Source organism: Oncorhynchus gorbuscha, unplaced genomic scaffold (genome assembly GCF_021184085.1).
Source record: "Oncorhynchus gorbuscha isolate QuinsamMale2020 ecotype Even-year unplaced genomic scaffold, OgorEven_v1.0 Un_scaffold_1913, whole genome shotgun sequence".
Classification (NCBI taxonomy): Eukaryota; Metazoa; Chordata; class Actinopteri; order Salmoniformes; family Salmonidae; genus Oncorhynchus; species Oncorhynchus gorbuscha.
The window spans coordinates 53,111-77,014 of NW_025746562.1; the positions used below are offsets into that span (position 1 = coordinate 53,111).

The following is a 23,904-nucleotide window of genomic DNA, read 5'->3' on the forward strand; positions in this document are numbered from 1 at the left end:
TCTGCCCCTGAACAGGCAGTTAACCCACTGTTCCTAGGCCGTCATTGAAAATAAGAATATGTTCTTAACTGACTTGCCTGGTTAAATAAAGGTAAAATAAATAAATAAAATGTGCTCGCCAGAGGTAGCCTGACTGCCATTAGGTACTGAGATGAGATCCTCAGACCCCTTGTGAGACCATATGATGGTGTGGTTGGCCCTGGGTTCCTCCTAATGCAAGAAAATGCTCGACCTCATGTGGCTGGAGTGTGTCAGCAGTTCCTGCAAGAGGAAGGCATTGATGCTATGGACTGGCCCGCCCGTTCCCCAGACCTGAATCCAATTGATCACATATGGGACATCACGTCTCGCTCCATCCACCAACGCCACGTTGCACCACAGACTGTCCAGGAGTTGGCGGATGCTTTAGTCCAGGTCTGGGAGGAGATCCCTCAGGAGACCATCCGCCACCTCATCAGGAGCATGCCCAGGCGTTGTAGGGAGGTCATACAGGCACGTGGAGGCCACACACACTACTGAGCCTCATTTTGACTTGTTGTTAAAGACATTACATCAGTTGGATCAGCCTGTAGTGTGGTTTTCCACTTTAATTTTGAGTGTGACTCCAAATCCAGACCTCCATGGGTTGATAAATTTGATTTCCATTGATCATTTTTGTGTGATTTTGTTGTCAGCACATTCAACTATGTAAAGAAAAATGTATTTAATAAGAATATTTAATTCATTCAGATCTAGGATGTGTTATTTTAGTGTTCCCTTTATTTTTTTGAGCAGTGTATTTTACCTCTTGGGGATGTCATTCGAAAACATAATGTTAACTTTCACTGCTATGCGGATGAGACACAGCTGTACATTTCAATAAAACTTGGTGAAGCCCCTAAATTGCCCTCGCTAGAAGCCTGTGTTTCAGACATAAGGAAGTAGATGGCTGCAAACTTTCTACTTTTAAACTCTCACAAAACAGAGATGCTTGTTCTAGGTCCCAAAAATCAAAGAGATCTTCTGTTGAATCTGACAATTAATCTTAATGGTTGTACAGTCGTCTCAAATAAAACTGTGAAGGACCTCTGCGTTACTCTGGACCCTGATATCTCTTTTGACAAACATATCAAGACTGTTTCAAGGACAGCTTTTTTCCATTTACATAACATTGCAAAAATCAGAACATTTCTGTCCAAAAATCCCCAAAATTAATCCATGCTTCTTTTTCTTCTGGGTTAGACTACTGCAATGCTTTACTTTCCGGTTAAAGCACTAAATAAACTTCAGTTAGTGCTAAATACGGCTGCTAGAATCCTGACTAGAACCAACAAATTTGATCATATTACTCCAGTGCTAGCCTCCCTACACTGGCTTCCTGTCAAGGCAAGGGCTGATTTCAAGGTTTTACTGCTAACCTACAAAGCATTACATGGGCTTGCTCCTACCTATCACTCTGATTTGGTCCTGCCGTACATACCCACACGTACGCTACGGTCACAAGGCGCAGGCCTCCTAATTGTCCCGAGAATTTCGAAGCAAACAGCTGGAGGTAGGCAGGGCTTTCTCCTGTAGAGCTCCATTTTTATGGAATGGTCTGCCTACTCATGTGAGAGACGCAGACTCGGTCTCAACCTTTAAGTCTTTATTCAAGACTCATCTCTTCAGTAGGTCCTATGATTGAGTGTAGTCTGGCCCAGGAGTGTGAAGTTGAATGGAAAGGCTCTGGAGCAACGAACCGCCCTTGCTGTCTCTGCCTGGCCGGTTCCCCTTTTTCCACCGGGATTCTCTGCCTCTAACCGTATTACAGGGGCTGAGTCACTGGCTTACTGGTGCTCTTTCATGCCGTACCTAGGAGGGGAAACGGAAGGAGTGTGAAGGTGAACGGAAAGGCTCTGGAGCAACGAACCGCCCTTGCTGTCTCTGCCTGGCCGGTTCCCCTCTTTCCACCGGGATTCTCTGCCTCTAACCGTATTACAGGGGCTGAGTCACTGGCTTACTGGTGCTGTTTCATGCCGTCCCTAGGAGGGGTGGGTTGAGTCACTGATGTGATCTCCCTGTCTGGGTTGACACCCCCCCCTTGGGTTGTGCAGTGGCGGAGATCTTTGTGGGCTATACTCGGCCTTGTCTCAGGATGGTAAGTTGGTAGTTGAAGATATCCCTCTAGTGGCGTGGGGGCTGTGATTTGGCAAAGTGGGTGGGATTATATTCTTCCTGTTTGGCCCTGTCCGGGGGTATCATCAGATGGGGCCACAGTGTCTCCTGACCCCTCCTGTCTCAGCCTCCAGTATTTATGCTGCAGTAGTTTATGTGTCGGGGGGCTAGGGTCAGTTTGTTATATCTGGAGTACTTCTCCTGTCTTATCCGGTGTCCTGTGTGAATTTAAGTATGCTCTCTCTAATTCTCTCTTTATCTTTTTCTTTCTCTCTCTCGGAGGACCTGAGCCCTAGGACCATGCCTCAGGACTACCTGGCACGATGACTCCTTGCTGTCCCCAGTCCACCTGGCCTTGCTGCTGCTCCAGTTTCAACTGTTCTGCCTGGGGCTATGGAATCCTGACCTGTTCACCGGACGTGCTACCTGTCCCAGACCTGCTGTTTTCAACTCTCTAGAGACAGCAGGAGTGGTAAAGATACTCTTAATGATCGGCTATGAAAAGCCAACTGACATTTACTCCGGAGGTGCTGACTTGCTGCAACCTCGACAACTACTGTGATTATTATTATTTGACCATGCTGGTCATTTATGAACATTTGAACATCTTGGCCATGTTCTGTTATAATCTCCACCCGGCACTCCCAGAAGAGGACTGGCCACCCCTCATAGCCTGGTTCCTCTCTAGGTTGTGGCCTTTCTAGGGAGTTTTTCCTGGCCACCGTGCTTCTACACCTGCATTGCTTGCTGTTTGGGGTTTTAGGCTGGGTTTCTGTACAGCACTTTGAGATTTCAGCTGATGTACGAAGGGCTATATAAATACATTTGATTTGATTAGCTGGGAATGAACAGGCAAAATATTTTGTAACCCTGCCTTATCACAGGGCGACATCAGTGCTCACCTAAAAAGCCCATATGCCCACTGGTTGAGAGCAATTGTAATGGTTTTTGGGCAGAATTACGTGAGGTTTTATGGGTTGATGGGGAAGGTGCGTCTTGGTTAGATTAGCTCAGAAAATTCCGCCCTCGTGCATATGCCTCCATAGTCGGCCTAATGAGCGGGCCGGCCCTGCTCAGAGGGTAGGTACAGGGTAAGACTGCTGTAAAATAAACCTGTACACAATTAAGGCAAGCACACAACTCAGAGTGAAGTTTATTTCATGAAAAATAAAGCAGTAATCATTCGTAGCTCAAACCAATCAGACTTTAATGGCGTTTTTGTGAGAGGATACGTTTTCAGGATCCGCCCTGGTCTCACAAACACTGCTCTAGCTCAGCCCCGGTTAATCACACAGGCTAATGATTGGTCTCAATGGATTCAGAATAAATAGACCAATGCAATGTCGCTCAAACACACCAGGGGTTGGAAGCACTAAATCACAGAAATGATAATGTGGGATTCAAGGCATTTTGAACAATACCCCACCTCTATCTTCAACACAGAGTCAGCATCACAGCCAGTAAACCAGAGGGCACTGGATGGAACAAATGTGTAAGGATTGACGGTGCCTTTAGGGGCAAGTGAACTGAGCAGTCACTCAAGTTAAGCCTGCTCTGAGGTAGCCCCAGTGCTCTGAGGTAGCCCCAGTGCTCTGAGGTAGCCCCAGTGCTCTGAGGTAGCCCCAGTGCTCTGAGGTAGCCCCAGTGCTCTGAGGAAGCCCCACTGCTCTGAGGTAGCCCCACTGCTCTGAGGTAGCCCCACTGCTCTGAGGTAGCCCCACCGCTCTGAGGTAGCCCCACCGCTCTGAGGTAGCCCCAGTGCTCTGAGGTAGCCCCAGTGCTCTGAGGTAGCCCCACTGCTCTGAGGAAGCCCCACTGCTCTGAGGAAGCCCCACTGGTCTGAGGTAGCCCCACCGCTCTGAGGTAGCCCCAGTGCTCTGAGGTAGCCCCACTGCTCTGAGGTAGCCCCACTGCTCTGCCCCACCGCTCTGCCCCACCGCTCTGAGGTAGCCCCACTGCTCTGAGGTAGCCCCACTGCTCTGCCCCACTGCTCTGAGGTAGCCCCACTGCTCTGAGGTAGCCCCACCGCTCTGAGGTAGCCCCACCGCTCTGAGGTAGCCCCACTGCTCTGAGGTAGCCCCACTGCTCTGAGGTAGCCCCACTGCTCTGCCCCACCGCTCTGCCCCACCGCTCTGAGGTAGCCCCACTGCTCTGAGGTAGCCCCACTGCTCTGCCCCACTGCTCTGCCCCACCGCTCTGCCCCACCGCTCTGAGGTAGCCCCACTGCTCTGAGGTAGCCCCACTGCTCTGAGGTAGCCCCACTGCTCTGAGGTAGCCCCACTGCTCTGCCCCACCGCTCTGAGGTAGCCCCACTGCTCTGAGGTAGCCCCACCGCTCTGAGGTAGAACCATTGGGCCGGTGATATAAAAAAGTGAATTCAAGTCAACTGAAACTAACTCCAGTAGTCTTAACCTAAAACAAATCTTTCTGGTTCCTCTACATTTAAAGGTTAGTGAAAAACAGACAATGTACGGCAGTCAGGCTGGTTGAGCCTGTTCTTACATAACAACCAAAATACATGAGTCCACCCCTATGTGTAGTAAAAGGCACTTCTGAGTGTGAACAGCTCATTTACATTTTCGGGCAAGTGATCCAATCTTCAGGTAACCAAAAAATATTCCTGACTTGCCCGATGTGTCGTTAGGTGCCTTTCATACATTAATGTAAATCCCTGATATGCATGAAGCACGTGACCTACTAACTGGGTCTGTCATGCAGGTGAAAGAGGACCCAAAAGCGACTTAACAGAAACAGAGTTTATTCAAGTCCAAACAGAAAACGACAAATCCTGAATCCTTAACAGGAAATGTCCAAACAGGGAATAACAGAAATCCTCTAGTCTGTAGAGGGGAATAACAGGAGAAGCGGCCACAGACTGCAGGTCGCTTCGGGTAGGCGCAGGCCGTAGCTGACAGAGACACCTGCTCACACGCAGCATCTGATGAAGGCAAAAACACGACAGGACAGGGCGATACACAATCACAGCACGGTGAATTCTAAACAAGGAACCGACAGGACAGGAACGGAACACAAAGGAATAAATAGGGACTCTAATCAGGGGAAAGGATCGGGAACAGGTGTGGGAAGACTAAATGATGATTAGGGGAATAGGAACAGCTGGGAGCAGGAACGGAACGATAGAGAGAAGAGAGAGCGAGAGAGTGAGAGGGAGGGGGGGAGAGAGAGGGATAGAAAGAGGGAAAGAACCTAATAAGACCAGCAGAGGGAAACGAATAGAATGGGGAGCACAGGGACAAGACATGATAATAAATGACAAACATGACAGTACCCCCCACTCACCGAGCGCCTCCTGGCGCACTCGAGGAGGAATCCTGGCGGCAACGGAGGAAATCATCGATGAGTGAACGGTCCAGCACGTCCCGAGACGGAACCCAACTCCTCTCCTCAGGACCGTAACCCTCCCAATCCACTAAGTATTGGTGACCCCGTCCCCGAGAACGCATGTCCATGATCTTATGTACCTTGTAAATAGGTGCGCTCTCGACAAGGACGGGAGGGGGAGGGAAGACGAACGGGGGTGCGAAGAAAGGGCTTAACACAGGAGACATGGAAGACAGGATGGACGCGACGAAGATGTCGCGGAAGAAGCAGTCGCACAGCGACAGGATTGACGACCTGGGAGACACGGAACGGACCAATGAACCGCGGAGTCAACTTACGAGAAGCTGTCGTAAGAGGAAGGTTGCGAGTGGAAAGCCACACTCTCTGGCCGCAACAATACCTTGGACTCTTAATCCTGCGTTTATTGGCGGCTCTCACAGTCTTCCCCGCAGACAAAGGCAGACCGGTAATGAAGTCTAAGGCGATGTGAGACCATGGTCGAGAAGGAATGGGGAGCGGTCTGAGACGACCGGCAGGAGGAGAGTTACCCGACTTAGTCTGCGCGCAGTCCAAACAAGCAGCCACGAAACGGCGCGTGTCACGCTCCTGAGTCGGCCACCAAAAGCGCTGGCGAATAGACGCAAGAGTGCCTCGAACACCGGGATGACCAGCTAACTTGGCAGAGTGAGCCCACTGAAGAACAGCCAGACGAGTGGAAACAGGAACGAAAAGGAGGTTACTAGGACAAGCGCGCGGCGACGCAGTGTGCGTGAGTGCTTGCTTAACCTGTCTTTCAATTCCCCAGACTGTTAACCCGACAACACGCCCATAAGGAAGAATCCCCTCGGGATCAGTAGAAGCCACAGAAGAACTAAACAGACGGGATAAGGCATCAGGCTTGGTGTTCTTGCTACCCGGACGGTAAGAAATCACAAACTCGAAACGAGCGAAAAACAACGCCCAACGAGCTTGACGGGCATTAAGTCGTTTGGCAGAACGGATGTACTCAAGGTTCTTATGGTCTGTCCAAACGACAAAAGGAACGGTCGCCCCCTCCAACCACTGTCGCCATTCGCCTAGGGCTAAGCGGATGGCGAGCAGTTCACGGTTACCCACATCATAGTTGCGCTCAGATGGCGACAGGCGATGAGAAAAATAAGCGCAAGGATGAACCTTATCGTCAGACTGGAAGCGCTGGGATAGAATGGCTCCCACGCCTACCTCTGAAGCGTCAACCTCGACAATGAATTGTCTAGTGACGTCAGGAGTAACGAGGATAGGAGCGGACGTAAAACGTTCTTTTAGAAGATCAAAAGCTCCCTGGGCGGAACCGGACCACTTAAAACACGTCTTGACAGAAGTAAGAGCTGTGAGAGGGGCAGCAACTTGACCGAAATTACGAATGAAACGCCGATAGAAATTAGCGAAACCTAAAAAAGCGCTGCAACTCGACACGTGACCTTGGAACGGGCCAATCACTGACAGCTTGGACCTTAGCGGAATCCATCTGAATGCCTTCAGCGGAAATAACGGAACCGAGAAAAGTAACGGAGGAGACATGAAAAGAGCACTTCTCAGCCTTTACGTAGAGACAATTCTCTAAAAGGCGCTGTAGAACACGTCGAACGTGCTGAACATGAGTCTCGAGTGACGGAGAAAAAATCAGGATATCGTCAAGATAGACAAAAACAAAGATGTTCAGCATGTCTCTCAGAACATCATTAACTAATGCCTGAAAAACAGCTGGCGCATTGGCGAGACCGAACGGCAGAACCCGGTACTCAAAATGCCCTAACGGAGTGTTAAACGCCGTTTTCCACTCGTCCCCCTCTCTGATGCGCACGAGATGGTAAGCGTTACGAAGGTCCAACTTAGTAAAGCACCTGGCTCCCTGCAGAATCTCGAAGGCTGATGACATAAGGGGAAGCGGATAACGATTCTTAACCGTTATGTCATTCAGCCCTCGATAATCCACGCAGGGGCGCAGAGTACCGTCCTTCTTCTTAACAAAAAGAACCCCGCCCCGGCCGGAGAAGAAGAAGGCACTATGGTACCGGCATCAAGAGACACAGACAAATAATCCTCGAGAGCCTTACGTTCGGGAGCCGACAGAGAGTATAGTCTACCTCGAGGAGGAGTGGTCCCCGGAAGGAGATCAATACTACAATCATACGACCGGTGAGGAGGAAGGGAGTTGGCTCGGGACCGACTGAAGACCGTGCGCAGATCATGATATTCCTCCGGCACTCCTGTCAAATCGCCAGGTTCCTCCTGAGAAGTAGGGACAGAAGAAACGGGAGGGATGGCAGACATTAAACACTTCACATGACAAGAAACGTTCCAGGATAGGATAGAATTACTAGACCAATTAATAGAAGGATTATGACATACTAGCCAGGGATGACCCAAAACAACAGGTGTAAACGGTGAACGGAAAATCAAAAAAGAAATAGTCTCACTGTGGTTACCAGATACTGTGAGAGTTAAAGGTAGTGTCTCAAATTTGATACTGGGAAGATGACTACCATCTAAGGCAAACATGGGCGTAGGCTTGTCTAACGGTCTGAAAGGAATGTTATGTTTCCGAACCCATGCTTCGTCCATGAAACAACCCTCAGCCCCAGAGTCAATCAAGGCACTGCATGTAGCACCCGAACCGGTCCAGCGTAGATGGACCGACATAGTAGTACAAGATCCAGATGAAGAGACCTGAGTAGTAGCGCTCACCAGTAGCCCTCCGCTTACTGATGGGCTCTGGCCTCTTACTGGACATGAATTAACAAAATGTCCAGCAACTCCGCAATAGAGGCACAGGCGGTTGGTGATCCTCCGTTCCCTCTCCTTAGTCGAGATGCGAATCCCTCCCAGCTGCATGGGCTCAGTCTCAAAGCCAGAGGAGGGAGATGGTTGCGATGCGGAGCAGGGAAACACCGTTGATGCGAGCTCTCTTCCACGAGCCCGGTGACGAAGATCTACCCGTCGTTCTATGCGGATGGCGAGAGCAATCAAAGAGTCCACATCTGAAGGAACCTCCCGGGAGAGAATCTCATCCTTAACCACTGCGTGGAGTCCCTCCAGAAAACGAGCGAGCAGCGCCGGCTCGTTCCACTCACTAGAGGCAGCAAGAGTGCGAAACTCAATAGAATAATCCGTTATGGACCGTTCACCTTGGCATAAGGAAGCCAGGGCCCTAGAAGTCTCCCTACCAAAAACTGAACGGTCAAAAACCCGAATCATCTCCTCTTTAAAGTTCTGGAACTTGTTAGAGCAATCAGCCCTTGCCTCCCAGATAGCTGTGCCCCATTCTCGAGCCCGGCCAGTAAGGAGTGAAATGACGTAAGCAACCCGAGCTCTCTCTCTAGAGTATGTGTTGGGTTGGAGAGAGAACACAATCTCACACTGCGTGAGAAAGGAGCGGCACTCAGTGGGCTGCCCGGAGTAGCAAGGTGGGTTATTAACCCTAGGTTCTGGAGGCTCGGCAGGCCAGGAAGTGACAGGTGGCACGAGACGTAGACTCTGGAACTGTCCAGAGAGGTCGGAAACCTGAGCGGCCAGGTTCTCCACGGCATGGCGAGCAGCAGACAATTCCTGCTCGTGTCTGCCGAGCATGGCTCCTTGGATCTTGACGGCAGTGTAACGAGCGTCTGAAGTCGCTGGGTCCATTCCTTGGTCGGTTCCTTCTGTCATGCAGGTGAAAGAGGACCCAAAAGCGACTTAACAGAAACAGAGTTTATTCAAGTCCAAACAGAAAACGACAAATCCTGAATCCTTAACAGGAAATGTCCAAACAGGGAATAACAGAAATCCTCTAGTCTGTAGAGGGGAATAACAGGAGAAGCGGCCACAGACTGCAGGTCGCTTCGGGTAGGCGCAGGCCGTAGCTGACAGAGACACCTGCTCACACGCAGCATCTGATGAAGGCAAAAACACGACAGGACAGGGCGATACACAATCACAGCACGGTGAATTCTAAACAAGGAACCGACAGGACAGGAACGGAACACAAAGGAATAAATAGGGACTCTAATCAGGGGAAAGGATCGGGAACAGGTGTGGGAAGACTAAATGATGATTAGGGGAATAGGAACAGCTGGGAGCAGGAACGGAACGATAGAGAGAAGAGAGAGCGAGAGAGTGAGAGAGGGAGGGGGAGAGAGAGGGATAGAAAGAGGGAAAGAACCTAATAAGACCAGCAGAGGGAAACGAATAGAATGGGGAGCACAGGGACAAGACATGATAATAAATGACAAACATGACAGGGTCGTCTTTGGGTCGTCTCCACGTCTGGAATAATAATTAGTAGCGGGCAAAAACATCCATCATTCTGTATGAACAAGGCATTTGAGAATGCAATCCTTGTCACAGCTCATCATCTCTCATAATACATCATGATCATAGCTCAATCTACCATCAGTGTCCAATAACTAGGCACTCAGTCAATGTTCCAATGTTCGTAGTTCAATGTTAGATGAGCAATCAGCATCCCATAACTACGCAGCATAATAGGCATCCCATAACTAGTCATCAATCAATGTTCAAATAGTCCGGTCACAGACGCGACATAAACACCTTACCTAAATGTACACTTTAAAACATTTCACTTGGGAAAAGTCCAGTGAGCTTTGATAAGGCTGTAATTAAAATTGGGTAATTGTTCAGCTGACATGGAATCCTCCATCAACCCAATGATTTCTGCTCAATGTAAAACAATTTTGAACTTAACATTGAAGGGGAGGTTCGCCAAGGGAGCCATACAAGCTAGAACCGCCACTGTATACAGACAACATCTGAAAGGTCCCTCAGTCAAGTATTGAATTTCAAGCACAAAACTGATACTGCCTCCCAACCTAACTGCTGCTGCCCCGCTACCTAACTGCTGCTGGCCCGCTACCTAACTGCTGCTGGCCCGCTACCTAACTGCTGCTGGCCCGCTACCTAACTGCTGCTGGCCCGCTACCTAACTGCTGCTGGCCCGCTACCTAACTGCAGCGGGCCCGCTACCGAACTGCTGCTGCCCCACTACCTAACTGATACTGCCCCCCTACCTAACTGATACTGCCCCCCTACCTAATTGCTGCTGCCCCCCTACCTAACTGCTGCTGCCCCCTACCTAACTGCTGCTGCCCCCTACCTAACTGCTGCTGCCCCCTACCTAACTGCTGCTGCCCCGCTACCTAACTGCTGCTGCCCCGCTACCTAACTGCTGCTGCCCCCTACCTAACAGCTACTGCCCCCTACCTAACTGCTGCTGCCCCGCTACCTAACTGCTGCTGCCCCGCTACCTAACTGCTGCTGCCCCCTACCTAACTGCTGCTGCCCCCTACCTAACTGCTGCTGCCCCCTACCTAACTGCTGCTGCCCCGCTACCTAACTGCTGCTGCCCCGCTACCTAACTGCTGCTGCCCCCCTGCTGCCATACAAGCTAGAACCGCCACTGTATACATACAGCATCTGTAAGGTCCCTCAGTCAAGTATTGAATTTCAAGCACAGATTCAACTATACAGACCAGGGAGCTTTACAAAAGCCTCATAAAGGAGGGTAGTGATTGGTAATTGGGTAACAATGTCAAATCAGATATTGAATATCTATTTAATTTAACATTTAACTAAAATGTAATTCAAATAAAGGACAAAACACATCACGACAAGAGAGACACCACAACACTATATAGAGACCTAAGACAACAGCATGGCAGCAACACAACATGACAACATGTTAGCAACACAACATGGCAGCAGCACAGCATGGTAGCAGCGCAAAGCATGGTACAAACATTATTGGGCAGACAACAGCACAAGTGGCAAGAAGGTAGAGACCACAATACATCACGTGTAGCAGCCACAACTGTCAGTAAAAGTGTCCATGATTAAGTCGTTGAATGAAGAGAATGAAGTATGGTCACATTAATAATTATGCTGTGGATGATGTTTTAAACCACCTAGACACAACAAAGATACATTGGTCCTTCTGAACTGAGCTGCAGGACAGGAAGGAAACTGGTTAGTCATTTTAAAACAGCTAGAGTTCAATGGCTGTGATGGGAGAAAACTGAGGATGGATCAATAACATTGTAGTGACTCCACAATAATGACCTGAATTACAGAGTAAAAATAATTATAAAATGTACAGAACAAAATATTACAAAACATGGATATGTATTCAACAAGGCAACAAACTGAACACAGCAGCGGAATACACGTTTTAGCCTAAATGCAAAGCCTTATGTTTGGGGAAAATCCAACACAACACATCACTGAGTAACTGCCTCCTTATTTTAAAGCATGGTGGTGGCTGCATCATGGTATGGGTATGCTTGACATTGGCAAAGACTGGGAAGTTTCTCAGGATGAAAATGAACAGGATGAAGCTAAGTACAGGAAAAATCCTAGAGGACAACCTGATCAGTCTGCTTCCCACCAGCCACTGGAAGAGGAATTCACCTTTCAACAGGATTAAGACAAATCTACACTGATTGGTTACTGTCACGGTCGTCAAAATGAGGAGACCAAGGCGCAGCGTGGTAAGTGAACATAACTCTTTAATTAAAGAGAGAACACTGAACAGAACTAAATAACAAAACGAACCGTGATACAATATGGCTAGTGCAGAACAGGCAACTAAACCTAGAATAATAACCTACAAAATACCCAGGGAATATGGCTAGTGCAGAACAGGCAACTAAACCTAGAATAACAACCTACAAAATACCCAAGGAATATGGCTAGTGCAGAACAGGCAACTAAACCTAGAATAACAACCTACAAAATACCCAAGGAATGTGTCTAGTGCAGAACAGGCAACTAAACATAGAATAACAACCTACAAAATACCCAGGGAATATGTCTAGTGCAGAACAGGCAACTAAACCTAGAATAACAACCTACAAAATACCCAGGGAATATGTCTAGTGCAGAACAGGCAACTAAACCTAGAATAACAACCTACAAAATACCCAAGGAATATGTCTAGTGCAGAACAGGCAACTAAACATAGAATAACAACCTACAAAATACCCAGGGAATATGGCTAGTGCAGAACAGGCAACTAAACCTAGAATAACAACCTACAAAATACCCAAGGAATATGACTACCTCAATATGGTCCCCGATCAGAGACACCGATAAACAGCTGCCTCTGATTGAGAACAAATCTAGGCAACCATAGACATATAAACACCTAGACTAGACAACCCCTAGACATACAAAAAACCCTAGACAATACAAAAACTAAACAAACTACCCTTTTCACAATCTGACCTAACCAAATAATAAAGAAAACAAAGATAACTAAGGTCAGGGCGTGACAGTTACCAAGAAGACAGAGAATGTTCCTGAGTGGCCAAGTTACAGTTTTGAGTTAAGTCCGCTTGAAAATCTATGGCAACACTTGCAAATTGCGGTCTTGCCATGATCCACAACATCTTTACACAAACTATATGACCTAGTGTGGTCTAGCCTAAACCACAAAAACCATCCAAGACCATTATTTCTCCTCCAGCAAACTCTATAGTTGGCTATATGCAGTCGGGCAGGTAGCGTTCACCTGGCATCCGCCAAACCCAGATTCATCTGCTGGACTGCCACGTCAATTACCTCGACTAACCTGTGCTCCCCCCCGCTGCTCTATTTTTATTTATTATTTGATTTTTTTACTTATCATTTTTAACTTAATACTTATTTACTTCAACTGCATTGTTGGTTAAGGACTTGTTGTATTCGGGGCATATAAACTTTGTAAACTTTGTAAATACTATGTGAAGAAATCAAAGTTGGGTGTGGACTTTCTATGGGCGCTGTATTTCAAAATGTAAACATGGCAAATGCATACTACAATGTAAACACAGAAAACATGAGAAGAACAAAGGAATAATCTTTGTCATCAGGTGACAATAACACAACCCTTCTGGAATGGTTCTCTTCTATCTCCTCCTCTGACGAAGAGGTGGAACAAGGATCGGACCAAAATGCAGCGTGGTTAAGTCGATACATGTTTAATGAAGAATAAACACTAACAATACAAAACAATAACCGGACCGTGAAAACCTATACAGCCTATCTTGTGATAACAAAGACAGGAACATCCACCCACAAAACACTCAAAGAATATGGCTGCCTCAATATGGTTCCCAATCAGAGACAACGAAAATCACCTGCCTCTGATTAAGAACCGCCTCAAGGCAACCATAGACTTTCCTAGACAACCCTACTCATCCACAATCCCAATACCTACTAAAACCCCAATACAAAAACAAACCACAAAATAAACCCATGTCACACCCTGGCCTGACCAAATAAATGAAGACAAAACATACATACTTCGACCAGGGCGTGACACCTTCTCTCTGATGGACACCGGACACCCTCAAGTCTTTGTTAAACAGGTGGAACAGGAAGCCATCATTGGTGAAAGGTATGTGCAGGGCTATAAAAGCTCAAAGTCTTGCAAGGGGACATTTGAAGTCTGGGGTACAACCAAACGTATACTGTAGATCTACAGAGACATCATGAGAGTCACTGCAGCCGTCCTATTGGTCCTCTGTCTCCTGACCATCAGTCATGGTAAGTTACCATCATCTGAAACATGCTTGCTCAATATGGAGTTGATGAAGTTTGCTCCATAATGTCATCCTCCTTGTTGTCTGTGTGCTCGACTCATGTCTTTGTCTCCAAAGCCTGGGACTGTCAGGAGGTAGTAAACATCAAGAATCTGATGCAGATTGATGCAGGACTGGGACAAGTGGTTGCTACGGACACAAGTCAAATCCCCTACTACCTGGTAGGTGATGAATGGATCCGCCTGCCTGGTTCCCTGAAGCATATCACTGTAGGACCAGCAGGGATCTGGGGTGTCAACAAGGACTATGCAATCTACAAGTATGTGGCCGGTAACTGGGTGCAAGCTGCAGGTTAGTGGAGAGAATTACCCTATTTATGCAGACGACACCTTCTTTTTAGCTTTCCTGATATCATCAGGCTGTTAAACATTTTAAATTGTAAAAGTGTAGGTCATTTGGCAGTACTCACAGATGTTTGCTTGTCCGTCTGTCTCTCTTTGTGGTCTTCAGGCCTTCTGAAACAGTTGGATGCTGGAGGTGAACAGTTTATTGCGGGGGCCAACATGGACGATACTCCATTCTGTCTGACACGTAGTGCCACAGTTGGCTACAAGGGTCCAGGCTCACCTCTTCCATGGACAGGATTGCCAGGAGCTGTGAAGTACTACAGCTGTGGACCCTTTGGGTGCTGGGCAGTCAACAAGAATGATGATATCTACTTAATGAGTGTAAGATCTGGGAAAGAGTGTGAGAGCTGGAGTAGAGTAGTAGAGGATGGAGAGTGTTAGTTATTCTAAAACTGTTTCATATTATATCTGTTTGTTTCCAGTTGAATCAAGACTGTCAAAACAACGGGTGGAGTCACATTGACGGCAAGCTTTCCATGATTGAGGTGGCAACTGATGGTCGTGTCTTTGGGGTCAACTCTGCAGGCCAAGTTTATTCCAGGTAAGGTTACTAATGAACTATGTGTCTAATAATGGTATACTTTAAATTATAATTATTATCCTTACTGTACATGCTTTGTGAAGCTCTTTACACAACAACTAAAATACTGTAGATACATAAATATAATCAGATCTAAACTTATAGGACTTATAAAGAAATGTGTAGACATTGTAAGATGAAGTATGTAAAAGTGGGATGTCCTGTATAGCTACAGTTTGGGATAAAAACAACTTCCCAGACACCCCACCACTTGTTTTGGTAAACAGCTGAGGAATGTAGTTAGAGAAATGTAACCACTCTCTAATTCATACATGGAGCTACGGATGCAAAGACAGATCAATTATTTGTAAAAAAAAAATGTAACATGTTTTTTAAAGTTATACATTGTTTGTTTACAATAACATTGTTTACAAACAATTGAGGAAAAGCTTACATTTTAGCTTCTGATGTGGTTGAATAAAGCTCAAGAGGAAGAAGTTAAATTCTTCAAAAATCTATGGCTATATTCAATTATTACAGTCCAAAAATGGATGTACTTAAAAAAAATGGATAAGCTTTAAAACATGAACCTCAACCCTTTCTTCAACACAGAGACGGCATCACAGCCAGTAAACCAGAGGGCACCGGATGGAGCAATATCCCAATGTGCATGCGCATGGGCCACGTGACCTACGACCTGGGCCGTCTTTGGGTGGTCTCCAAGTCTGGAGTCACCATGGTGTGCACACCTTAGCCTCTCCTCTGCATCTGAATGCCGTTCGGGATCTGTCTAAAGTTCACTTGTTAACTCATTGATCTCTCTTTCTGGAACAGCCTTCTGCTTGAGAATGACCAACATTAGTTCATAAGAATCTAAAACCTACTACTAACTATACTTTTCAGTACTTTATCTCTGTCAATAGTAATCACTGATCTTAATGATCTTGCTTCAGAGGTTATTCATTGAGATGGATGGAATCCTTTTAAATGCTTATTATCTCATTATATAATAATTTCCCGCAAAAATAAAGCATTCAGTTTGAAGCTATTGTAATTTCCGTGTTTCTTTGTTTTCATATTGAACAGGGGGATTTTAGTTGCTCTGCCAGTGACAATTTTAGCATGTACATCTTGGTGGGGCAAACTCAACAAATTGTTTTAGATACATTCCAGCAAAGCCACTACACTGGTAGAAAAAAGTACTTCATTGTCATACTTGAGTAAAAGTCAAGATACCTTATTAGAAAATTACTCAAGTGAACGTCACTAAGTAAAATACTACTTGATTAAAATTCGAAAAGTATTTGGTTTGAAATATACTTAAGTACTATAAGTAAATGGAATTGCTAAAAATGTACATAAGTATCAAAAGTAAAAATTCCTTATTTTAAGTAAACCAGATGGCACAATAATAAAATTTGACGGATGGCTAGGGGAATACCTTAACACTCTTTAGTGATTTCACCAGATCAGAGGCAGTAGGGATGACTGTAAGGTGCCTCACTAGGACGAGGTAGGTGCAAGAGTCAGGAGCAGGAGAGCACTGAGGTCCAACTAGTAAAATATTTATTTGGAAGTCCAAAACATAACAAAACTGGTCAGGAAACAAACCCAACGATGGCGCCCAACAAAACAGGAATTCGAAGTGACAACAGGAGGGGAAAAAAACCAATCTACTCCTAAATAAATCACAACGGCACAGACGACCGTTAGAATAGCCTGTGGCGCAACCTAGCACAGGCCCCGAACAAACAGACATATTCCCGCACAAAATAACAGCAGGCAACGAGGTTAATGAACCCACATAAATTAACTCAATAGAACACAGGTGTCAGAAACAGACACAAACGAAAAAGAATGGAAAATTCATTTGTGGAAGCTAGTAGGCCGGCATCGACGAGCACCTCCCGAACAGGAAGAGGAGCCACCTTCGGTGGAAGTCGTGACAATGACAAGGGATGTTCTCTGATAAGGGTGTGAATCGAACCATTTACTTTTGGGTGCCAGAGAATATGTATGGAGTAAAAAGTACATTTTTTTTTTTTAGGAATGTAGTGAAGTAAAAGTACAAGTTGGCAAAATAGTAAATAGTAAAATAAAGTACAGATACCCAAAAAATTACTTAAGTACCGGTAGTACATTAAAGTACATTACATCACTGCATTAAACAATCCATTAATTGCAGTATAAGGGTGACAGACAGTGCCCACATACCGTTAGGGCCTACATAAAGCTATCCAGACAGCAGAGCTTTCCTTTCTGCACCATGGAGTGAATCCTTACCACCAATACACCTGACTATCAGCGGAGCCTGGCAACCTGGTCTCAGAGAAATTAGTATTATTCTGTACGTAAATCCGAGACCACTATTTAGTATGATATGTTACATTTCGTATGGGATGTAATTCATTTGTGGCTGTCCATTACCATTTTCATACAATATGTTACAAATTATAAATTGTATTATATGTTACGAACTTGCAAAACTTACAATATGTTTACATATTCTGTTTAGGTGGCTAACGTTAGCTAGCTGGCTAATGTTAGCTAGGCTAGGTCAGGGATTAAGTTTAGGAGTTAGGTTAAAGGGTTAAGGTTAGAGGAAGGGTTAGCTAAAAGGTTTAAGGTTAGGGGAAGGGTTAGCTAACATGTTAAGTAGTTGTGAAGTACCTAATAAATAGTAAGTAGTTGATGTTGCTAATTAGCTAAATTGCTAAAGCTAGCCGTGATGTGATTCAAACACGTTATACGCCCACCCATCCACCCAGACTTAAGTAATCATGTGTCAAACCGAACCTAACATATCATACTAATTTGAGTGTCCCAGACTTAAGTTTATGAGACCAGGCCGTGCATCGTCTGGCAGCAATACAGTTAATTCAGCATAATTCACTGCATTTTATAAAAACAGCTGATATGGCAGACTCTTGAACGTGCCGTCCTTGGCCAGCTCTCCCGCTATCTCTCTCTGAATGACCTTCTTGATCCAAATCAGTCAGGTTTCAAGACTAGTCATTCAACTGAGACTGCGCTTCTCTGTATCACGGAGGCGCTCCGCACTGCTAAAGCTAACTCTCTCTCCTCTGCTCTCATCCTTCTAGACCTATCGGCTGCCTTCGATACTGTGAACCATCATATCCTCCTCTCCACCCTCTCCGAGTTGGGCATCTCCGGCGCGGCCCACGCTTGGATTGCGTCCTACCTGACAGGTCGCTCCTACCAGGTGGCGTGGCGAGAATCTATCTCCCCACCACGCGCTCTCACCACTGGTGTCCCCCAGGGCTCTGTTCTAGGCCCTCTCCTATTCTCGCTATACACCAAGTCACTTGGCTCTGTCATAACCTCACATGGTCTCTCCTATCATTGCTATGCAGACGACACACAATTAATCTTCTCCTTTCCCCTTCTGATGACCAGGTGGCGAATCGCATCTCTGCATGTCTGGCAGACATATCAGTGTGGATGACGGATCACCACCTCAAGCTGAACCTCGGCAAGACGGAGCTGCTCTTCCTCCCGGGAAGGACTGCCCGTTCCATGATCTCGCCATCACGGTTGACAACTCCATTGTGTCCTCCTCCCAGAGCGCTAAGAACCTTGGCGTGATCCTGGACAACACCCTGTCGTTCTCAACTAACATCAAGGCGGTGGCCCGTTCCTGTAGGTTCATGCTCTACAACATCCGCAGAGTACGACCCTGACTCACACAGGAAGCGGCGCAGGTCCTAATCCAGGCACTTGTCATCTCCCGTCTGGATTACTGCAACTCGCTGTTGGCTGGGCTCCCTGCCTGTGCCATTAAACCCCTACAACTCATCCAGAACGCCGCAGCCCGTCTGGTGTTCAACCTTCCCAAGTTCTCTCACGTCACCCCACTCCTCCGCTCTCTCTACTGGCTTCCAGTTGAAGCTCGCATCCGCTACAAGACCATGGTGCTTGCCTACGGAGCTGTGAGGAGAACGGCACCTCAGTACCTCCAGGCTCTGATCAGGCCCTACACCCAAGCAAGGGCACTGCATTCATCCACCTCTGGCCTGCTCGCCTCCCTACCACTGAGGAAGTACAGTTCCCGCTCAGCCCAGTCAAAACTGTTCGCTGCTCTGGCCCCCCAATGGTGGAACAAACTCCCTCACGACGCCAGGACAGCGGAATCAATCACCACCTTCCGGAGACACCTGAAACCCCACCTCTTTAAGGAATACCTAGGATAGGATAAAGTAATCCTTCTACCCACCCCCCCCTTAAAAGATTTAGATGCACTATTGTAAAGTGGCTGTTCCACTGGATGTCATAAGATGAATGCACCAATTTGTAAGTCGCTCTGGATAAGAGCGTCTGCTAAATGACTTAAATGTAACGTAAATGTAATGTTAGCCTGAAATTTGAAATATTTTATGAGGCATTTGTGGTCTAAAAAGGAAGGAAAATACAATCCTGAGGATTCACTTTTATGTGAAATATACCGACTCACAGACAGCGCATTGAGCAAACAAAACAACGCTCGCAAAATCAACTGGAATTACATGGAGAAAAATACCTGAGCTAATTATAATACACAAAGTAAGCAAAACAATTAAATGCATAATTCCAACATTACCTAAAATAATGAACAAGATACTAATGAGATAGACCTATATATACAATATAACAATTGAGATGTACAAAATACAGTATAAGGGAAAAAGTTGTGGATAAGAGGGAAGCAAGCATTCTGATTATGACATTAAATCAGCGAGTTTAAATGGAATTAATTGATATGCCTATTTGTTTCAGCCCTTTTGAAATGGACAGAAACAGAATACGCCGTTCTTACTGTATTCCCCCTATACACCAAGTCAGAATAGTAAGATAAATAACAGGGGCAAAGATGCAGACAATAAAAGCTCTTACAATATTCAATAATAGGTGCACCACCGTCAGTTTACATAAGGAAGGTGGCAGTCCCTCTTGTAGGCAAACTTTATCATCATCAAACTTGGTCATCAAAGTCTGGCATTCTCTGGATGAAGTCATGCTGGATTGATGCATGACCAATGATTTCAACCTTTTCTGGCCCATAATGTTGCGTGGGAATGTTTATCCTTTTAAGCTTGATAATGAGACCCATTCAGACAGATGTTGTCCATCCTTTAAACCAGACCTGGACCACACACCCTCTCCACTGAATAGCAGACAGGGGAAGAAAAATAGTGATTGCTTTGCGGCACTTGCAGCAAATTATTGAATTTGTGATTTCTGACTTGTGTAACGTTTATGTCCAATGGCCGATGAGCACAGAGATGTTTTATTCATAATGTATCTTCATATGATAAGGATTGAAAAGGATTTCCCAGTACATTGGCAATGTGATTCATAATGATGACTGCTTGTCTAGCTAGCTATCATGCTAGCTAAGATTTTGAAAGACTATGATATGACATCCAGTGGAACTGACATGATCAGTCCAATCAAAGCTAGGTGGGGTTTCAGGTGTCTCCGGAAGGTGGTATAACTAAGATTTTGAAAGTATGATGTTGACATGATCAGTCCAATCAAAGCTACGGTATAACATGTTTTGACGTCTTTTTTATCTGAACCAAACATAGACATCTATGACTGTTTCAGATTTTGGTTTGGACCGGACTAAAAACCAACTTCCGTGGACATAGAAATCAAGGCCATAGAAATCAAGGACATAGAAATCCAGACAGGACCAAAAAAAGATGTCCAAAAGGGGTCTGCATTTATCCGTGTTTACTGGGGTGTAGCCTACAGTGTCGCCTGAAACAGCGTTTTATGAATGGCCATCTATATGGTAGGCCTACCATTGTGAAACACCAAAAAAAGAACATCAGGTCCAACAGGACCAAAAAAAGACGTCCAGAGGACATTGGCGTCGGCCCGTGCTCACTGGGATGTAGAGTACCATGTAGGCCATCAAAGGAAATGTATAAATAATGTGTTAGAGCCACCGTTTGTAAAACAGGCTGTTGTGTCATACATTTTATCTCCTGCCTGTAGGCTACAGAAAAGGCTAAATACTATTTCTACCATATACTATATCCAGGTACGGGATCAAGTGCGTGAACCAACATTTTTTATGGGCTTAATCATAGAATTACATATACAGTCCCTAAGGATCTTTGTGGGCCTAGTCAAAAATATTTTTTGTTTAACTTATATGTTTAAATATGTTACATTTTAATGTGGAATAAACATAACAAATCAATAATTTTTTCATCTGATTGTCAAACTATCATTTCAAAGGGCTCCTTCATAGGCCACCCGCACATGTTTATCCACTTGCAAGATATTTCCAGCTTTCAAATAGTGGTCAGTGGAAAGAGACATCTTTTTCACAAAACACCAAAACGTTTAATGTCAAATTTGGCTACTGTCACCAGGGAAGAATTTATACGTCCACTACTGTTGCCGCGCATTTCGGGGTCAGCCACTCATCTCTGCCTTGGCAAAATGTCAATGTTCTTGTTGAACCATATCGTATTTGAGTGTAGGCTATACCATTATTTTTCAAATTCATTCACCATTCATTTGTCATGTCTCTAACATGCGGTAATCATAAAAAGTTGTGTAATAGCCTAGAGTTTTTGTGAATGGCTTATGTCTCACCCTGGCTCTATCTGCTACATCATTTGTTGGTGGAGCGTCACAGCGATGCCAACAAAGGGGCCGCTGGGAATGAACATGCAAAATATTTTGTACCCCTGCCTTATCACAGGGCGACATCAGTGCTCACCTAAAAAGCCCATGTGCCACTGTTTGAGAGCAATTGTAATGGTTTTTGGGCAGAATTACATGAGTTTTTTTTTTAGCCCTATGTGTAGTTAAAAGACAATTCTGAGTGTGAACAGCCCATTTACATTTTCAGGCAACTGATCCAATCTTCAGTTAACCAAAAAATACTCCTGACTTGTCCAATGGGCAGGTGCCTTTCAGACATTAATGTAAATCCCTGATGTGCATGAAGCACGTGACCTACGACCTGGGTCGTCTTTGGGTCGTCTCCACGTCTGGAATAATAATTAGTAGTGGGCAAAAACATCCATCATTCTGTATGAACAAGGCATTTGAGAATGCAATCCTTGTCACAGCTCATCATCTCTCATAATACATCATGATCATAGCTCAATCTACCATCAGTGTCCAATAACTAGGCACTCAGTCAATGTTCCAATGTTCGTAGTTCAATGTTGAGCAATCAGCATCCCATAACTACACAGAATAATAGGCATCCCATAACTAGTCATTAATCAATGTTCAAATAGTTCAGTCACAGACACGACATAAACATCTTACCTAAATGTACACTTTAAAACATTTCACTTGGGAAAAGTCCAGTGAGCTTCGATATGGCTGTAATTAAAATTGAGTAATTGTTCAGCTGACATGGAATACTCCATCAACCCAATGATTTCTGCTCAATGTAAAACTATTTTGAACTTAAATATTGAAGTTTGCAAACAAAGAGAGTATAATTGTGTTAGTTAACAAATAAAACAAGTAATCAGAGTACATTAACTTATCAACGGATCACAAACTGTTTCTGCATATTGATTATTGATGTTTTTTATACTTCTTTTTGTACTATACATGGAACTAATATAAATTGTGAGGGTTTACCCTGCCTACTCTTGTGAGATTGTTTTATCTGTTTATCTGGTCTGTGGCTACTTGGGGCAGATTTGATAGAGCCCACGTTCTTGTCTTGCATGGAGAAATAATTCTAGTTCACAAATGTCTTAGTGTGTTTGGACCATGATAGTTTGTTGGTGATGTGGATACCAAGGAACTTGAAGCTCTCAACCTGCTCCACTACAGCCCTGTCGACGAGAATAGGGGCGTGCTCAGTCCTCCCTTTCCTGTTGTCCACAATCATCTTCTTTGTCTTTATCATGTTGAGGGAGAGGCTGTTGTCCTGGCACCTCCTCCCTATAGGCTGTCGTACTGTTGTGTCATCTGCAAATTTAATGATGGTGTTGGAGTTGTGCCTGGCACTGCAGTCCTGAGTGAACAGGGAGTACAGGAGGGGACTGAGCACGCACCCTTGAGGGGCGCCCGTGTTGAGGATCAGCGTGACATATGTTTTGTTACCTACCTTTAACACCTGGGGGCGGCCCATCAGGAAGTCCAGGATCCAGTTACAGAGGGAGGTGTTAATTGCCAGGTTCCTTAGCTAAGTTATGAGCTTTGAGGGCACTATGGTGTTGAAGGCTGAGCTGTCGTAAATGAATAGCATTCTCACATAGGTATTCCTTTTGTGCAGGTGGCAAAGGGCAGTACAATAGAGATTGCATCATCAGTATGAAAATCTGAGTGGTTCTAGGGTTTCTGGGATAATGGTGTTGATGTGAGCCAGACGTGAGTGCTACGGGTTGGTAGTCATTTAGACAGGTTACCTTAGTGTTCTTGGGCACAGGGACTATGGGATTCTGCTTGAAACATGTTGATATTACAGACTCAGTCAGGAAAGGGTTGAAAATGTCAGTGAAGACACTTGCCAGTTGATCAGCGCATGCTCGGAGTACACGTCCTTGCAATCCATCTGGCCCGGTGCCTTGTGAATGTTGACATATTTAAAGGTCTTACTCACATCGGCTATGGAGTGAGTGATCACACAGTCATCCGGAACAGCTGATGCTCTCATGCATGTTTCAGTGTTACAGTGCTTCCCTTTGTAGTCTGTAATAGTTTGCAAGCCCTGCAACATTCGACGAGCTGGTGTAGTACGATTCAATGTTAGTCCTGTATTGACGCTTTGCCTGTTTGATTGTGCGCTGGAGGGCATTGCAGGATTTCTTATAAGCTTCCGGGTTGGAATCCTGCTCCTTGAAAGCGGCAGCTCTACCCTTTAGCTCAGTGCGGATGTTGCCTGTAATCCAAAGCTTCTGGTTGGAATATGTACTAGTCACTGTGGGGACGACATCATCGATGCACTTATTGATGAAAA

General features: G+C 45.5%; 1 protein-coding gene across 1 annotated transcript; it reads left to right on the forward strand.

The window, feature by feature from the left end:
- Nucleotides 1–13,805: 13,805 nt before the first annotated feature.
- LOC124024534 (fish-egg lectin-like) lies at nt 13,806–16,005 on the forward strand. Its single transcript, XM_046338455.1, has 5 exons — nt 13,806–14,034; nt 14,148–14,381; nt 14,541–14,758; nt 14,860–14,978; nt 15,570–16,005. Exons 1-5 carry the CDS (start codon nt 13,980–13,982, stop codon nt 15,709–15,711), a joined length of 768 nt encoding a protein of 255 aa, XP_046194411.1. The 5' UTR covers nt 13,806–13,979; the 3' UTR covers nt 15,712–16,005.
- Nucleotides 16,006–23,904: the final 7,899 nt, after the last annotated feature.

Bases quoted from the DNA above. Each gene is read 5' to 3' on its own strand.
- LOC124024534 (XM_046338455.1), top strand. From the start codon at position 13,980: ATGAGAGTCACTGCAGCCGTCCTATTGGTCCTCTGTCTCCTGACCATC. The intron at 14,759-14,859 runs GTAAGATCTGGG...GTTTGTTTCCAG, and splicing joins ATGATATCTACTTAATGAGT to TTGAATCAAGACTGTCAAAA. The intron at 14,979-15,569 runs GTAAGGTTACTA...TCTTCAACACAG, and splicing joins GCAGGCCAAGTTTATTCCAG to AGACGGCATCACAGCCAGTA.